General features: G+C 44.5%; 1 protein-coding gene across 4 annotated transcripts in view; it reads left to right on the top strand.

Moving 5' to 3' along the window:
* LOC132835998 (adhesion G protein-coupled receptor E2-like) overlaps window positions 1-5174 on the top strand; it is an 80886-nt gene extending 75712 nt beyond the window's left edge. For all 4 annotated transcript variants that reach the window (XM_060855183.1, XM_060855184.1, XM_060855186.1 and 1 more), the window contains 2 exons: window positions 950-1045; window positions 2794-5174. In XM_060855183.1, the coding sequence (XP_060711166.1) occupies window positions 950-1045; window positions 2794-2844 (147 nt within the window). In that variant the 3' untranslated portion in view covers window positions 2845-5174. The remainder of the gene's footprint in view (window positions 1-949; window positions 1046-2793) is intronic.
* The last annotated feature ends 13315 nt before the right edge of the window (window positions 5175-18489 follow it).

The raw sequence follows: 18489 nt of genomic DNA, 5'->3' as shown, positions 1-18489 counted from the left end.
AAGCAAGACAGCCTTGTTAGTGATCCCTCAGTCCCGTGAATGTAAGAACTCAGAGCAGGAGTAGGCCATCTGTCCCCTTGAGCCTGCTCTGCCATTCAATAAGATCATGGCTGATCCTTACATGGACTCAGCTCCACTTAGCCATCTTTTCACCATAACCCTTAATTCCTTTACTGTTCAAACATCTACCTGTCTTCCCCTTAAAAATATTCAATGTGGTAGGCTCAACTGCTTCACTGAGCAGGGACTTCCACAGATTTACAACCCTCTGGGTGAAAAAGTTCCTCATCTGCTCCCCCTTATTTGGAGATGATGCCCCTCATTCTAGTTTCATCCAGTCGTGGAAACAACCTCCCTGCTTCTATCTTATCTATTCCCTTTGTAATTTTATATGTTTCTAAAAGATCCCCACACATTCTTCAAAATTCAAATGATTATAGTCCCAGTCTACACAATCTCTCCTCATAAGCCAATCCTCTCAACTGAAAGAATGAAGGAAATGGAAATTGGTCTAAATTTAATTTCTTGTCAATATTGAGCTATTATGAGGACTGAAGGCAAGTAGTCACCTTCAGACAATGGGCAGGTATGTCCAGCAGAGAGCACTAGATCAGAACTAGAGCAGAATCCCGTTTAAATGCCTCTCCATTGACGTACACTAAGATCAGATAACTCAACACAAACTGACAGACAGAAGTGGAACCTCCTCAGCACATCTATGTCCCATCGAGCCTGCTCTGCCATTCAATAAGATCGTGGCTGTTCCTTTCATGGACTCAGCTCCACTTAGCTGCCTCATTGAGAACCTGCAAAGAAACTACATTAGAAGGGAAATCACATCTAGAGTAATCAATCCCAGCGATAAATCGAATGACAAGGAATGAACATAGAACAAGTCCATCTACTTATTGTACAAATCTCAAATTGTGTTTGTCTTTGCTTTTTATAGGTGAGAGACATGTACGTTCGGTGCTTTAGGAAGTGTTTGGGGAGACCATACATATGGACACCCCTTTCCAACTCCAGCTTAAGGACATCCAACCAGGTAAGATACAAATATAAACACAAATCTTGATCAGCCAGGAGAATCAAGAGTTCCAGGGGAAGGGCAGGCACGTGGACAAGAGAAATGTCCGATCAACCATGATCCTATTGAATAGCAGAGCAGCCTCGAAGGGCTAAATAGGCTACTCCTGTGTCTATTTCTTATGTTCAAACTCTTCCATCAAGTTATGGATAGGAAAGATTTAGAGGAATACAGACCAAACACAGACAAATGGGATTAGTTCAGTATAGGAAACCTGGTCAGAATGAATGAGTTAGGCAGTAGGGTCTGTTTCCATGCTGTATGACCCTATGACTCAGTAAATCCTTGTCACTGACTAATATCTATGAAACCATAGACTAGAACTTGTGTGAAACATTAGGATGTCCTGCTTTCACATTTCAATATATACAGCCACCATTTCCATGTAACTGATCCAAGATTGGAATCAGACATCATTCTTGGCAGCAGGATCTCAGCCTTGCGACAAAATCACACATTACTCAAAGAAAGATAATAGAATTTCACAGTTACATTCATTCAATGCTTCTATTTTGGTGTCAGCCGTGACTCTGTTCATAGCACTCAATGCTAGAAGAAGGCGGCACAGTTTGAAGACAATGGGGTTTTCTGTTTAACAGGAAGAGAGAGTCACAGAGATGTACAGCACAGAAACAGTCCAACCCCTCCATTCTAATCAGATATCGTAAATTAATCTAGTCCCATTTGCCAGCATTTGGCCCATATCCTTCTAAACCTCTCCTTTTCATATACCCATCCAGACTCCTCTTAAATGCTGTAATTGTACTAGCCACTGCCACTTCCTCTGGCAGCTCATTCCATACAAACACCATCTTCTGATTGAAAAAGTCACCCCTTAGATCCCATTTAAATCTTTCCCCTCTCACCTTAAACCTATACTCTCTAGTTCTGGAGTCCCCCTACACTGGGAAAAAGACCATGGCTATTCACCCAATCCATGCCCCTCATGATTGTACAAGGTCACCCCTCAGCCTCCAACGCTCCAGGGAAAATAGCCCCAACCTATCCAATCTCTCCCTGTAGCTCAAATCCTCTAATTCTGTCAACATCCTTGTAAATATTTTCTGTTCCCTTTCAAGTTTCACAACATCTTTCCAAAAGCAGGGAGACAAGAATTGAGCACTGTAATCCAAAAGTGGCCGAACCAGTGTCCTGTATAGCCGCAACGTGACATCCTATACTCAGTGCACTGACCGATAAAGACAAGCGTATCTAATGCCTTCTTCACCACCCTATCTACCTGAGACTCCACTTTCAAAGAACCATGAGCCCACACTTCAAGGTCTCTTTGTTCAACAACACTCCATCTTACCATCAAGTTGACCTTACCATCAAGTTGAGGATTAAATATTGGTGACCAGGGAAGACATCCCTTCTCTTCTTTGAACAGTGGATACAGAGTCACTTACACTCACCTGATAGTGCAGGTGAGATTTGGTTTCAAAATTCACCCAAACAGTGACACCTCAGACAATGCAGCACTCCCACAATACTGCACTGGGAAACATCAGCTTAGCTTTCAATGTACTAGTCTCAGAAGGCTGGGTTTAAAATCTGACTTTCTGACTCAGAGACAAAGGTGAGTATCACTGAGGCACAGCCAATACTTCGAACCACTTTGGAGAGATTTTTATTTGTATTAAAAACAGACATCATCTCAAGAACTTGCTTTGTCTAACTCACCGTTTGTCTCTTCCCTTTTGTAGGGACGGAGAAGCGTCCAGGAGACAGAATCGACATCCGGTGCAGTTCAGTGACGTAGTTATGAACTTGTTGGACTGTAACTTCGTGCTGTACCATGTGGCTTCAGGTTTTACCAGTTGCTGCCATACAGACATCAATCCCCAGGCATCTTGGTTTATAACAGACCGGGGCTACACAGGAACACCTTCTCTCTCTATTGTAATTTGGCACTGCTCATTCTCAAACACTGGGAAGTCCCAAAGATGGGTAACAATTTGGGGAATATAACATGGGACTAGCTGCCAATAGGCATTCTCCCTGGTTTTTCTAGGTTAACACTTGTTGCTCATCCAATATCTACAAACAAATTTAGTTCATTGTTGCTTTAGGGACCTTGTGGTATACAAATGGGTTACTGCGTTTCCTTCACTCTGTTGGTGACTGCACTTTGAAAAGTACTTTATTAGCTGCAAAGCATTCTGGGGTATCATTAGATTATCAAATGCAACTTCTTTCTTTAAATGAAGTTTAAAAATTGTCAACATCTGTACTACGTTAGAATCTGTAACATATAGCTCTGATTTGCCTCTTTTTTTAAATGATATTTTCACAGTGGAGATGCTAGTTTTGGAGATCTGTAGGCACAGAAGGAATATGAACATAAAGAGTCTATGTGGTGCATTTATCTCACCAGGTTAAAGTCTATCATTCTGTTGCTGTTAATTCAGATTCCCAGGAGATAATGGTGTTTTAGACAGAATGGACATTAAAGGGCACATAATTCTCACATATGACCACTGATTACCCTCGGTCCAGACAGCATGATTTCAAATCCTACCATGGCATGTTTGAGATCTTGAATTGGGCTTAATCCAAAAAAAGGCAATAACCACAAACATGCCACAAATTTACGTAAATTGTCATAAAAACCTCAACTAGTCCATTGAAGGCTTCCTCCTCGAATCCTACCTGTACATGAATTCAGAAAACTAACAGTGTGCTGCATTGAATGGTCCACCACCATTCTCTCAGATCAACTGGATGTGGCAGCTTCCTAAAGATGTTCAAATCTGAGAGTAAAAAAGTTCTTTATTCCAGCACTTGCTCAGAAATCTTGACACCATCCAGGACAAAACATCTTGCTCCTCAGCACCCCATCCACCACTGCCAATAGTCATTCCCTCCACAACTGATGCTCAGTAGCAGCAGTGTATACCACCTGGAGAATGCACTGCAGCAACTCACTTTTGACAGCTTCCAAATCCCGCCGCAACTTCCACCTGGAAGGACAAGGGCATCGGACACATGGAACCCCCCTCCAAGTTCCCCTCCAAGCCACTCACCATCCTGATTTGGAAATGTCTCACCATTCCTTTGCTGTCATGAGATCAAAATCCTGGAATTCACTCCCTGATTGCACTCAGAGTTGACCTACAGCATGTGGACTGCAGTGGTTCAAGAAGGCACCATTTTGTTGAGGATAATTAAAGTTAGGCAAACATGCTGGCCCAGCCAATAATGCAGACACTCAATGAACAGATATATAGAGAAAAGCTCATGTGGACTGCAAGTGCTATAGGAACAACTACTCCCCAATAATTCACCCAGACAGCCAGTATAAGCTGAAAGAGGTGAAGAACGTGTGTGGGCTATTTACTTCTCAATCCTGATGCGTCATTAAGTTCAATCTTGATGAGTGGCAGTCTAACTCCATTTACTCACATGGGCTCCGTCACACTTACAGAAAGACTGCTCCTTTAGTCATTAAACTAAAGAGTGTCTTATAGCGAGTGCCTGAACCTTTCTTCAAGTAACAGTCACATTTCTAACACTTGTAATCAAACTGTGTGACAAGAGTTGGGAATCTGACCAGACCATGGCCTGAGTTGATGTAACTCTCTCCAGAAATGAGAATTGCTTCAGAGATGTCTGCTGACCTTTACATGGAGGACACAGTGCTTAAAGAGGACCAAAAAGACACATGGAAAGGGAGGGATAGCAGGGTGTAGTTGTTTAAGTGAATCATCGTTGCTTGAAGCTGCTTGAATCATTAATCTATTACAATCTGAAAATAGAGAAATAATGGACAATTTGGCACCGAGACTAAGAAAGGGAGGGATGAGAATAATGGCAGACAGAACAAATTTGAAAGCATGGAAAATATCAGACAATTCAAAATGCTTAGAAAAATACTTTTGTCTATCAGTAATGGCAGGGAAATCTAAAAGGAAATTTGATTGTGTAAATATGAAAGAATCTGGTACTTGTCAAGTAAGATTAAATATTGCTAAGAATGTATATTTGTATGATAGAAAATCTCTATTAAGATATTAACAGTTATTTCACTGAAATGCGGATAAAATCTGTGCCTCTAGAATGTAATAAATATAGATTTCAATCTAAATTTTGTGTAATTGTTCTATAACACACAAATTATCAACAATTTCATCACATTGCCTAACTATATAACACTTTGATATATTGCACAAGCAGCTAATATTCAATGATATTAGAATTTAATATCATGAGTTCCCTGTTTTATATTCATATATTGAATATTGCATATTCATTGAATTATTAAACATCAATCATATGTTACCACATATTAAATGATAATTTATCAATATCATGCAATAATATGTTATTTTTTAGATGTACTTAGAAACACGTTGTCAACAGACTTGATACTCTGCCAGCAATGGTCTTGAATTTTAAAGAAGGGAATGGTGGTGCCTTCCCTACTCCTAGACCAGCCAGCCCGCCTGCTCCACATCTCCAGTCCATTAGAACTCTTCCAGAGTCTATAGAATGCTGGAAAATGTTCACCAATGCATCTGCTATTTCTAGGGCCACTTCCTTAAGAACTCTGGAATGTAGATCATTGGGTCCTGGGGACCATTGGGGTTTTACTCCCATCAATTTTCCCAATACCATTTCCTGACTAATAAGGATTGCCTTCAGTTCCTCCTTCATGCTTGGCTCTCTGTCCCCTAGCATTTCCTGAAAGTTATTTGTGCCCTCCTTAGTGAAGACAGACCCAAAGTATTTGGTCAACTGGTTTGCCATTGCTTTATTGTCCAAAATAAATTCACCTGACTCTGATTACCAGGGACCTACATTTGTCTTCAGCAGTCTTTTTCACTTCACATAATGCAAGAAGCTTTTGCAGTCAGTTTTTATGTTTCCCACAAGTAATCTATTTTCCCTTTCCTAATTAAATCCTTTGGTGTCCTCTGCTGAATTTTAATTTTCTCCCTGTACTCAGGGACTTTTTCTGGGTAATCTATGTGCCTGCTCTTTGGCTTTAACACTATCCCTGATTTCCCTTGTTAACCGTGGTTGAGCCACCGTCCCTGTTTTACCCTTTCACCAGAGAGGGATGGACACTTGTTGAAGTTCATCCATGTGTTCTTTCAATGTCTGCCTTTGCTAATCCACCTTCAACCCCTTAAGTATCCTTGGCTCGCTTATCCTAGCCAATGCCTATCTCATACCATCAAGGTTAGCTTTGTTTAAGCTCAGGACTCTAGTCTCAGATTTAACTGTGTCACTCTCCACCTTAATGAAAAATTCTATCACATTATGGTCACTTTTCCCCAAAGGAGCTCTCACCCGAATATTGCTAATTAATCCTCTCTCATTGCACAATACCCAATCTAGGATGGCCTGTTGTCTCGTTGATCCTTGACATAAATTGCAGGAAAAGGACAGCAGGTCAGGCAGCATCTGAGGAGTTGGAGAATCAACGTTTCAGGCATAAGCCCTTCATCAGGAATGCAAGAGAATCAACATTTTGGGCATAAGCCCTTCATCAGGAAGGGTTTACGCCTGAAACATCAACTCTCTTGCTCCTCAGATGCTGCCTGACCTGCTGGGTTTTTCCAGCACCACACTCTCGACTCTGATCTCCAGCATCTGCAGTCATCACCTTCTCCTCCATAAATTGTCAAGGAAACCATCCCTCATACATTCCAGGAAATCCTCCTCCTGTATTGCTCTCAGTTTGGGTTGCCCAATCAGTATGTGGATTGAAGTCACCCATAATAACTGTTACACCCTTACTGTACCCCTACTGTATCTCTCACTTCCTGTTTGACACAATCCCCTACCTTACAACTACAGTTTGGTAATGTGTACACAGCTCCCGTTAACATTGATTCCCCTTTGGTGTTCCGTAGTTCCACTGATACAGATTGCACATTGTTCAGGCTAACCTCCTTCCTGACCATTGGGTTAATCTCCCTTTCCTTTCCATCTATCTATCCTGAAAATTGAACAGCCTGGATATTGAGTTCCCATCCTCTTGGTCAACCTGGTGTCGGGTTTCTGTGATCCCTAATTACAACATACCCATTAACAACTGTCTGCGCAGTTAATTCATCCACTTTATTATAAATATTCCTCACATTGAGACACACAGCCTTCCGGCTCATTCTTTTTCGTCAATTATTGCCTTTTTAGAATTAGGATATATATAGAACACAGAACATTATAACACAGTACAGGCCTTTCAGCCCACAATGTTGAGCCGACCTATGGAACCAATCTGAAGCCCATCGATCCTGCATTGTTCCACTTTCATCCATATGTCTATCCAATGACCATTTAAATGCCCTTAAAGTTGGAGAGTCTACTACTGTTGCAGGAAGTGCGGTTCACACCCCTCCTACACTCTGAGTAAAGAAAATACCTCTGACAGCTGTCCTCTATCTATCACCCCTCAATTTAAAACCACTCATGCTAGCCATCAGTATTCGAGGAAAAAGGCTCTCACTGTCCACCCTATCTCACACTTTGATTATCTTAAGTGTCTCATTAAGTCACCTCTCAACCTTCTTCTCTCTCACGAAAACAGCCTCAAGTCCCTCAGCCTTTCCTTGTAAGACCTTCCCTCCATACCAGGCAGCATCCTAGTAAATCTCCTCTGAACCCTTTCCAAAGCTTCCACATCCTTCCTATAGTGTGGTGACCAGAACTGTACACAATACTCGCCGCACCAGAGTTTTGTACAGCTGCAGCATAACCTTATGGCTCCAAAACTCAATCCCTCTACCAATAAAAGCTAACACACCGTATGCCTTCTTAACAACCCTATCAACCTGGATGGCAACTTTCAGGGATCTATATACATGTTCATCAATATCTCTCTGCTTATCCCCACTACCAAGAATCTTACCATTAGCCCAGTACTCTGTATTTCTGTTGCTCCTTCCAAAGTGAATCACTTCACACTTTTCCACATTAAACTCCATTTGCCACCTCTCAGCCCAGCTCTGCAGCTTATCTATGTCCCTCTGTAACCTGCAACATCCTTCAGCAATATCCACAATTCCACTGACCTTAGTGTTATCTGCAAATTTACTAACCCATGCTTCTACACCCTCATCAAGGCCATTTAAAAACAAATGACAAATAGCAGTGACCCAAAACAGATCCTTGCAGTACCCCACTAGTAACTGAAGCCTAGGATGAACATTTCTCATCAATCATCACCCTCTGTCTTCTGATCCAAACCCCTAATCACCCTCAATCCCATGCGCCATATTTTCTGCAATAGCCTACCATTGGGAACCTTATCAAATGCTTTACTGAAATCCATATACACCATATCAATCACTTTACCCTCATCCACCTGTTTGGTCAACATCTCAAAGAACTCAATATAGTTTGTGAGACACAACCTCCGCTTCACAATACCATGTTGACTATCCCTAATCAACTTATTCCTCTCAAGATGATCAGAAATTCTATCTCTTAGAGCCTTTTCCAACACTTTACCCATAACCAAAGTAAGGCTCACTGGTCTATAAAATTACCTGGGTTGTCTCTACTCCCCTTCTTGAACAAGGGGACAACATTTGCAATCCTCCAGTCTTCTGGGTCTATTCCTGTAGACAACGATGACATAAAGATCAAAGCCAAAGGTTCTGCAATCTCCTGCCTGGCTTCCCAGAGAATCCGAGGATAAATCCCATCCAGCCCATGGGACTGATCTGTTTTCACACTTTCCAGAATTGTTAACACCTCCTCCTTGTGAACCTCAATCCCATCTTGTCTAGTAGCCTGTATTTCAGCATTCTCCTCAACAACATTGTCTTTTTCTAATGTGAATAAACTAACGAAAAATATTCACTCAGCCCTTCTCCTATCTCTTCAGAGTCCAGACACAACTTTCCACTATTGGCCAGCCCTAATTTATTTTCTGGTCATTCTTTTATTCCTGATCTTCCAGGATAGGACACATATTGTTGGATATTTAGTGTTTGTGTTTGTGTTACCCACAATATCATACTTGCCAATTTCAATTCCGCTACAATCTCAGTTACCTTGTTTTTTTTGATTAGATTAGATTACTTACAGTGTGGAAACAGGCCCTTCAGCCCAACAAGTCCACACCGACCCGCCGAAGCGCAACCCACCCATACCCCTACATTTACCCCTTACCTAACACTACGGGCAATTTAGCATGGCCAATTCACCTGACCCGCACATCTTTGGACTGTGGGAGGAAACCGGAGCACCCGGAGGAAACCTACGCAGACACGGGGAGCACGTGCAAACTCCACACAGTCGCCTGAGTGGGGAATTGAACCCAGGTCTCAGGCGTTGTGAGACAGCAGTGCTAACCACTGTGCCACCGTGCCGCCCACAAACCCACATTGTTTTGTATACAATGTGGATTTAAGTGAAACACCCTCAGTCCTGTGCTGACTACCTACGGTCTTATAGCTGTCCCCAACTGCTGTGCCTAAGTTAGATCTCCGGCACTTCCCATACTCTCTGTCTTATGACTTTTTCTGCTGAGTCTTCTCCCCCATAACTCTTTTCATATTTTTCCATGCAGTTGAAACTGGCCTTGTTCCCAATATTTAGTTTAAAGGCCTTCAAACTCCTCCTTAAATACATTCAGAGTCCCAGCAACCGCCACTCTCTGGGGCAATGAATTCCATAGATTCATGACTCTTTGGGAGAAGTAATTTCTTCTCATTTCTGTTTTGAATCTGTTGCTCCTCCTTAAAACAGTGACATCTTGTCCTACAAGAGGAAACATCTTCTCTACGGCAACGTTGTCAATCCTCTTTCACACCGGAACATAGGAATTAGGAATGGGAGTAGGCAATTCAGCCCTTTGAGTCAAGATTAGAGTGGTGCTGGAAAAGCACAGCAGGTCAGGCGGCATCTGAGGAGCAGGAAAGTCAACCTTTCAGCCCAAAGCTCTTCATCAGGAATAAGAGGGCTTATGCCGGAAATGTCGATTTTCCTGCTCCTCGGATGCTGCCTGACCTGCTGTGCTTTTCCAGCACCACTCTAATCTTGACGTTCATCTCCAGCATCTGCAGTCCTCACTTTCACCTAATTCAGCCCTTTGAGCCCAATCTGCCATTTAACCTGATCAAGATTGACCTTATCCTGGTCTCACCTCCACTCTCCTGCCTGTTCCTTTTCACCCTTTATTTTGCTTTATATCAGAAACATATTGATATATTTCCTGAATCTGTTGATTGATTCTGTCTCCACTGTACTGTGAGGCATTGAGTTCCACAGTTTCATAACACTCTTAGAGAAGTAATTTCTCCTCATCTCGGTTTTGAACTGACCTCATTTCACTCGATATGTATGACCTCCTTTTTGAGACTTTCGCACAAGAGGCATACACCATGGAATCAGTCTCTTTGGACTAACACGTCCGTTTTGACCAGACATCCCAATCTGACCCAGTCCCACCTGCCAGCATTTGGCCCATATCCCACCAAACCCTTCCTATTCATATACCCATCCTGGTACCTTTCAAATGTTGTAATTGTACCAGCCTCAACCACTTCCTCTGGCAGCTCATTCCATACACACACCACACTCTGCATGAAAATGTTGCGTCAAAAGTCCTTTTAAAATCTTTTCCCTCTCACCTTAAACCTATGCTCTCTAGTTTTAGAATCCCCTACCCTGGTTTATTCACCCTATCCATGCTTCTCATCCTTTTATAAACCTCTATAAGGTCACCCTCTCAGCCTCCGACGCTCCAGGGAAAACAGCCCCAGCCTATTCAGCCTCTTCCTATAGCTCAAAACTTCCAAGCCTGCCAAAATCCTTGTAAATCTTTTCTGAACTTTCTCAGGTTAAACAACATTGGTTTAATGGAAGGGTGACCAGAACTGTACACATTATTCTCGAAGTAGCCTCACTAATGTTCTATACAGCCACAACATGATGTCCCAACTCCTGTACTCAATGTTCTGATCAATGAAGGCAAGTGTACCAAACACCTGCTTCAACACCCTGTCTTTCTACCTGTGATTCCAGTTTCAAAGAGCTATGCACCTGTACTCCAAGTCCCTGTGATCAACAATATTCCCTTGGGCTCTACCATTAAGTGTATAAGTCCTGCCCTGATTTGCCTGACCAAAAGGCAACAGCTTACATTTATCTAAATTAAACTCCGTCTGCCACCCCTCGTCCATTTGGCCAATCTGATCAAGGTCCCATTGTACTCTGAGATAATCTTCTTCACTGCCCACTACACCAGCTGTTTTGGTGTCATCTGTTAACTTACTAACCATACTTCCTATATGACAAAAAGTAGTGGACGCAGTACCAATTTTTGTGGTATTAGGCTTCCAGTCTAAAAAGCAATCCTCTACCACCACCTTCTGTCTCCTACTTTCAAGGCAAAATTGTATCCAATTGGCTAACTCCCCTTGGATCCATTAACCCTATTAACCAGTCAACCCATGTGGAAACTTGTCCCATGGTCCACTGGGGTTGTGGTAGTGTTGCACAGGGGGCGGCCAACTGCCGCCGCAACATTAACCGACTCAACCTGTCCACCCCTCTTAGCCACTCCAACCTCTCACCCTCGGAACGTGCAGCCCTCCACTCCCTCTGCTCCAACCCCAACCTCACCATCAAACCAGCAGAAAAGGGAGGCGCGGTAGTAGTTTGGCGCACCGACCTTTATACCGCTGAGGCCAAACGCCAGTTCGCGGACACTTCTTCCTACTGCCCCCTTGACCATGACCCTACCTCCCACCACCAAACCATCATCTCCCAGACCATCTATAACCTCATCACCTCAGGGGATCTCCTATCCATCGTCTCCAACCTCATAGTCCCACAACCCCGCACCGCCCGTTTCTACCTCCTGCCCAAAATCCACAAACCTGACTGCATCGGCCGACCCATTGTCTCAGCCTGCTCCTCCCCCACCGAACTCATCTCCGCATACCTTGACACGGTCCTGTCCCCCTTAGTCCAAGAACTCCCCACCTACGTTCGGGACACCACCCACGCCCTCCATCTCCTCCATGATTTTCACTTCCCCGGTCCCCAACGCCTTATCTTCACGATGGACATCCAGTCCCTGTACACCTCCATCCCCCATCACGAAGGATTCAAAGCCCTCCGCTTCTTCCTTTCCCGCCGTACCAACCAGTACCCTTCCACTGACACCCTCCTTCGACTGACTGAACTGGTCCTCACCCTGAACAACTTCTCTTTCCAATCCTCCCACTTCCTCCAAACCAAAGGAGTTGCCATTGTCACCCGCATGGGCCCAGCTATGCCCGTCTTTTCGTAGGGTATGTGGAACAGACCATCTTCCGCAACTACACAGGCACCACCCCCTACCTTTTCCTCCGCTACATCAATGACTGTATCGGCGCTGCATCGTGCTCCCACAAGGAGGTTGAAAAGTTCATCCACTTTACCAACACCTTCCACCCCGACCTCAAATTCACCTGGACCGTCTCAGACTCCTCCCTCCCCTTCCTAGACCTTTCCATTTCTATCTCGGGCGACCAAATCAACACAGACATCTACTATAAACCCACTGACTCCCACAGCTACCGAGACTACACCTCCTCCCACCCTGCCCCCTGTAAAAACACCATCCCATATTCCCAATTCCTTCGTCTCCACCGCATTTGCTCCCAGGAGGACCAGTTCCAATACCATACAGCCCAGATGGCCTCCTTCTTCAAGGACCGCAGATTCCCCCCAGACGTGATCGACGATGTCCTCCACCGCATCTCCTCCACTTCCCGCTCCTCCGCCCTTGAGCCCTGCCCCTCCAACCGCCACCAGGACAGAACCCCACTGGTTCTCAGCTACCACCCTACCAACCTCCATATACAGCGTATCATCCGCCATCATTTCCGCCACCTCCAAACGGACCCCACCACCAGGGATATATTTCCCTCCCCTCCCCTATCAGCTTTCCGAAAAGACCACTCCCTCCGTGACTCCCTCATCAGGTCCACACCCCCCACCAACCCAACCTCCACTCCCGGCACCTTCCCCTGCAACCGCAAGAAATGCAAAACTTGCGCCCACACCTCCTCCCTTACTTCTCTCCAAGGCCCCAAGGGATCCTTCCATATCTGCCACAAATTCACCTGCACACCTCCACACACATCATCTATTGCACCCGCTGCACCCGATGTTGCCTCCTCTATATTGGGGAGACAGGCCGCCTACTTGCGGAACGTTTCAGAGAACACCTCTGGGACATCCAGACCAACCAACCCAACCACCCCATGGCTCAACACTTTAATTCCCCCTCCCACTCCACCAAGGACATGCAGGTCCTTGGCCTCCTCCATCGCCAGACCATAACAACACGACGGTTGGAGGAAGAGCGCCTCATCTTCCGCCTGGGAACCCTCCAACTACAAGGGATGAACTCTCCAGTTTCCTCATTTCCCCTCCCCCCACCTTGTCTCAGTCGAATCCCTCGAACTCAGCACCGCCTTCCTAACCTGCAATCTTCTTCCTGATCTCTTCGGCCCCACCCCACTCCGGCCTATCACCCTCACCTTGACCTCCTTCCACCTGTCTCATCTCCAACGCCCCTCCCCCAAGTCCCTCCTCCCTACCTTTTATCTTAGCCTGCTTAGCACACTTTCCTCATTTCTGAAGAAGGGCTCATGCCTGAAACATCGATTCTCCTGCTCCTTGGATGCTGCCTGACCTGCTGCGCTTTTCCAGCAACACATTTTCACCACTGGGGTTGTGACAATATTAAAATGAATTTTGTTTACCATCGAAATTGTTGGACTTACAACTACCTAAAAAGAGTTGTTGACAGGGCTCTCGATAGCTTGCGGTCCATCTCCCGTGCCACGACCCTCACCCCCTCCCTCCCCTCCCAGAACAAGGATAGGGTCCCTCTTGTTCTCACCTTTCACCCCACCAGCCTTCACATGCAATGAATAATCCTCCACCATTTTCGCCAACTCCAACACAACGCCACCACTAAACACATCTTTCCTTCCCTCCCCCTGTCTGCATTCCACAGAGACTGTTCCCTCCAGGACAACCTAGTGCACTCCTCCATCACACCTAACACCTCTCCCATCACACCTAACACCTCTCCCATCACAACTAACACCTCTCCCATCACACACGGCACCTTCCCATCACACCTAACACCTCTCCCATCACACACGGCACCTTCCCATCACACCCAGCACCTCTTCCATCACACCCGGCACTGCTTCCATCACACCTAACATCTCTCCCATCACGCACAGCACCTTCCCATCACACCCTGCACCTCTCCCATTACACATGGCACCTTCCCATCATAGCTAACATCTCTCCCATCACACACGGCACCTTCCCATCACAGCTAACATTTCTCCCATCACACATGGCACCTTCCCATCATACCTAACACCTCTCCCATCACACCTAACACCTCTCCCATCACAAACGGCACCTTTCCATCACACCTAACACCTCTCCCATCACAAACGGCACCTTCCCATCACACCTAACACCTCTCCCATCACACATGGCACCTTCCAATGCAATTGCATAAGGTGCAACACCTGCCCCTTTACCTCTTCCGTACTCACCATCCAAGGCCCCAAACACTCATTTCAGATTAAGCTGCGTTTCACTTGTACCTCTTTCAATTTGGTCTATTGCATTCGTTGCTCCCAATGTGGTCTCCTCTATATCGCAGTGACAAAACGCCGACTGGGTGATCGCTTTGCTGAGCACCTTCGGTCTGTACGCAATCAGGTCCCGGACCTTCCCGTGGCTTGCTACTTCAACACCCAATCCTGCCCCATACCCACATGTCTGTCCTTGGCCGGCTGCAATGTTCCAGTGAAGCTCAACGCAAACTGGAGGAACAGCATCTCATCTTCCAACTAGGCACGTTACAGCCTGCCAGTCTCAACATTGAATTCAACAACTTCAGATGATTATCCCATCTCGACCCCTCTGTTTTCATTCTGCTCCGTAATTTTATTTTTTTTATATATATTTCTTTCACTGTTCTGTACCTCTTATTTCTTGATTGTCTCTCTCTCTTTCTCTCGCTCCCCACTCTCTCATCACCTTTTTCCTCTTCTCTTTCCCGTTTGCTACCCTTCTCCCCTGTTTTCCATCTTGCCTCTGCTTCACCCATCCCCTCCATCCCCCACATATTTTGTCACATAGCACTGGCTTCAGCCTTGGTCATTCACAGCTCCTTATCTCCCTATAATCTCTCTGTGCACTGCCATTATCACCTCTTTATTGCTACCTTTGCTTCTGGAGCCATGACTCCACCCTCTCCTCCCTGACCTATCACCTCCATTCCCTCCCCCACGCACCCATTGTACTCTATGCTACTTTCTCCCCACCCCCACCCTCCTCTAGTTTATCTCTCCATGCTTCAGGCTCTCTGCCTTTATTCCTGATGAAGGGCTTTTGCCTGAAACGTTGATTTCGCTGCACCTTGGATGCTGCCTGAACTGCTGTGCTCTTCCAGCACCACTAATCCAGAATCACCTTCTCTCAGCCTAGTATAAATACCTCCCTAGTTCTCCCTTTTTCTAGCTTTGACAAAGGGTCAGTTAGACTCGAAACGTCAGCTCTTTTCTCTCCTTACAGATGCTGCAAGACTTGCTGAGATTTTCCAGCATTTTCTCTTCTTTGGCTTAAGATTCCTTCTAACACATCTAAATGCTAATTAATTTGCCAGTTTAGGATTATTTAATAGCAGGAATATTACCTGAAATTCGACAAAATCCATTTTATCATTATTTCACAAGCTGTGTAGCATATTAATTAAATCATTGCAATCATGAAGAGATCGCATTTTTATTAATTTGACCACTTGATCCAGTTTAGTATGAGATCTTTTTATGAGAGAACAGGCAGTAGATAGTTTAAATTATGGTTATGTGAACAACATATAGATATAGCAAATCTTTAAATTTGTATTTATAGTCATAGAGATGTACAGCACAGAAACAAAACCTTCGGTCCAACTCGTCCATACCGACCAGATATCCTCAATTAATCTAGTCCCATTTGCCAGCACTTGGCCCATATCCGTCTCAACCTTTTCCATTCATATACCCATCGAGGTGCCTCTTAAATGTTGTAATCGTACAGCCTCCACCACTTCCTCTGGCAGCTCATTTGAATCATGCACCATCCTCTGCGTGAAAAGGTTGCCTCTTAAGTCTCTTTTAAGTCTTTCACCTCTCATCTTAAACCTATGCCCACTAGCTTTAGACTCCACTACCCTGGGAATTTCCTTGCAGCTCAAACCCTCCAATCCTGGCAACATCCTTGTAAATGTTCATTACAATAATTCCAATGAAAGGTTACAGCCAAAGCTTTAAAACTTGTTTTTTTCTCCATAGAAACCTGCTGAGTACTTGCAGAATTAAGTTTCATTTATTACTTTTGTCCCTCAAAGTGGGCAATAATAACATACTTACCCATCTGTTTATTTGTAAATAAACTATCTCAACACCTCTGTGACGGAATTCAATAAAATCTGGAACACAATTACCACATAGCCCAAGGAAAATCTGATGAGCACTTTCAGATCCTCCAACTTTTCTAAAGGATCCTATGGAAGGTATGACAAATTGACTGGGAATGTTGCGAAACAAAGAGACCTTGGAGTGCAGATTCATAGTTCCTCGAAAGTGGAGTCACAGGTAGATAGGATAGTGAAGAAAGCATTTGGTATGCTTTCCTTTATTAGGCAGAGCATTGAGTATAGGAGTTGGGAGGTCACAATGCACAGGGCAGGACATTGGTTAGGTCACTTTTGGAATACTGCAATCAGCTCTGGTGTCCCTACTACAGGAAAGATGTTGTTAAACTTGAAAGAGTCAGAAAAGGTTTACAAGGATGTTGCCAGGGTTACAGTGTTTGAGCTTTTGGGAGAGGCTGAAGAGGCCAGGACTGTTTTCCCTGGAGCATCAGAGGCTGAGGGATGCCCTGATATAGGTTTATAAAATCATGAGGGACATGGATTGTGTAAATAGTCAAAGTCTTTTCCTCAGTGTAAGGGAGTCCAAAATTAGAGAACATAGGTTTAGGGTGAGAGAGGTCAGATTTAAAAGGCATTTAAGGGACATTTTCATGCAGAGGGTGATACGTGTATGGAATCAGCTGCCCAAGGAGGTATTGGAGACTGCTTCAATAACAGCATTTAAAAGGCAAGGGTACATGAATAGGAAGCGTTCAGAGGAATAAGAGCCAAATGCTGACAATTGGGACGAGATTAATTCAGGAAATCTGATCAATATGGGCGAGTTAGATGAAAGGGTTTATTTCTGTGCAGTACATCTCTGTGACTGTGACTCTATGATATTGTCCTTTTAGAATATTATGGGTTGTCTCAGCTGCTATGGTGCAATTAGCCAAAACATGATCAAAGGTTTCCAGATGTGAATTGGCCTGACCCTATCACAATGAAATGGAACCTCTCAAAAATATATTCATTTTGTTTCAATGCTGCAGGTACAGGTTAGCTCAGACAGCCGGACGGCTGGTTTTTGATGCAAACAGAAAGAGTTCACTTCCCACATCAACCGCTTGCCTGAGACATTGTGACCCTCAGGGTAAACTCACCACCAGTTATTTCTCTCTGGGACTACGGCAACTTTACAAGTAACAGAGTTTCAATCAGGCACAGGGAAAGCCTCAAGAAACAGCTGGAGTATTGTAATAGCATTGGGTTAACAGCATTGTGGAGCTATGCACAGAGTGATTTCAACTTATTATACCACACTGTCACACCTTGTATCGCCATTTCAATTTATTGACTTTGCGCATTTCTGCAGCAAAACGTAGAATTATGCTGCAGAATAATTGTTATTAATTTGGGGAAAGCCAGCCTCCCTCTGAGATGTAACAAAAACATAGTGCAGGAGAAACTCTCCATGTCCATCATATCAATCTCTTTAGCATTTTCTTTACCTCAATTCGATACCCCCATCATTCCTCTGCACTCTAGCAAGTATAAGCCCAGTTTATTAAACAGCTCCTCATAGAACACCTCTTTCATTCCTGGAATCAAATTGGTAAACCTCCTCTGAACAGCTTCCAGTCCCACCACATCCTTCTTCGAGTAAGGAGACTGGATCTGAACACAATATTCCAGATGCTGTCTCGCCAATGCCTTATATGATTGTAACTGCATATAGAGTCATAGAGTAATTGAGAAGTACAGCACGGAAATAGACCCTTCGGCCCAACTCGTCCATGCTGACCAGATATCCCAACCCAATCTAGTCCCACCTGCCAGCACCTGGCCCTCTGCATGAAAAAGTTGCCCCTTAGGTCCCTTTTATATCGTTCCCCTCTTACCCTAAGCCTATGCCCTCTAGTTCTGGACTCACCGACTTCAGAGAAAACACTTTGTCTACTTATCCCATCCAAGCCCCTCATGACTTTATAAACCCCTATAAGGTCACCACTCA

This window comes from Hemiscyllium ocellatum, chromosome 45 (genome assembly GCF_020745735.1).
Source record: "Hemiscyllium ocellatum isolate sHemOce1 chromosome 45, sHemOce1.pat.X.cur, whole genome shotgun sequence".
Classification (NCBI taxonomy): Eukaryota; Metazoa; Chordata; class Chondrichthyes; order Orectolobiformes; family Hemiscylliidae; genus Hemiscyllium; species Hemiscyllium ocellatum.
The sequence above is the reverse complement of the archived record's forward strand: the minus strand, read 5'-3'. Positions and strand labels throughout refer to the sequence as shown.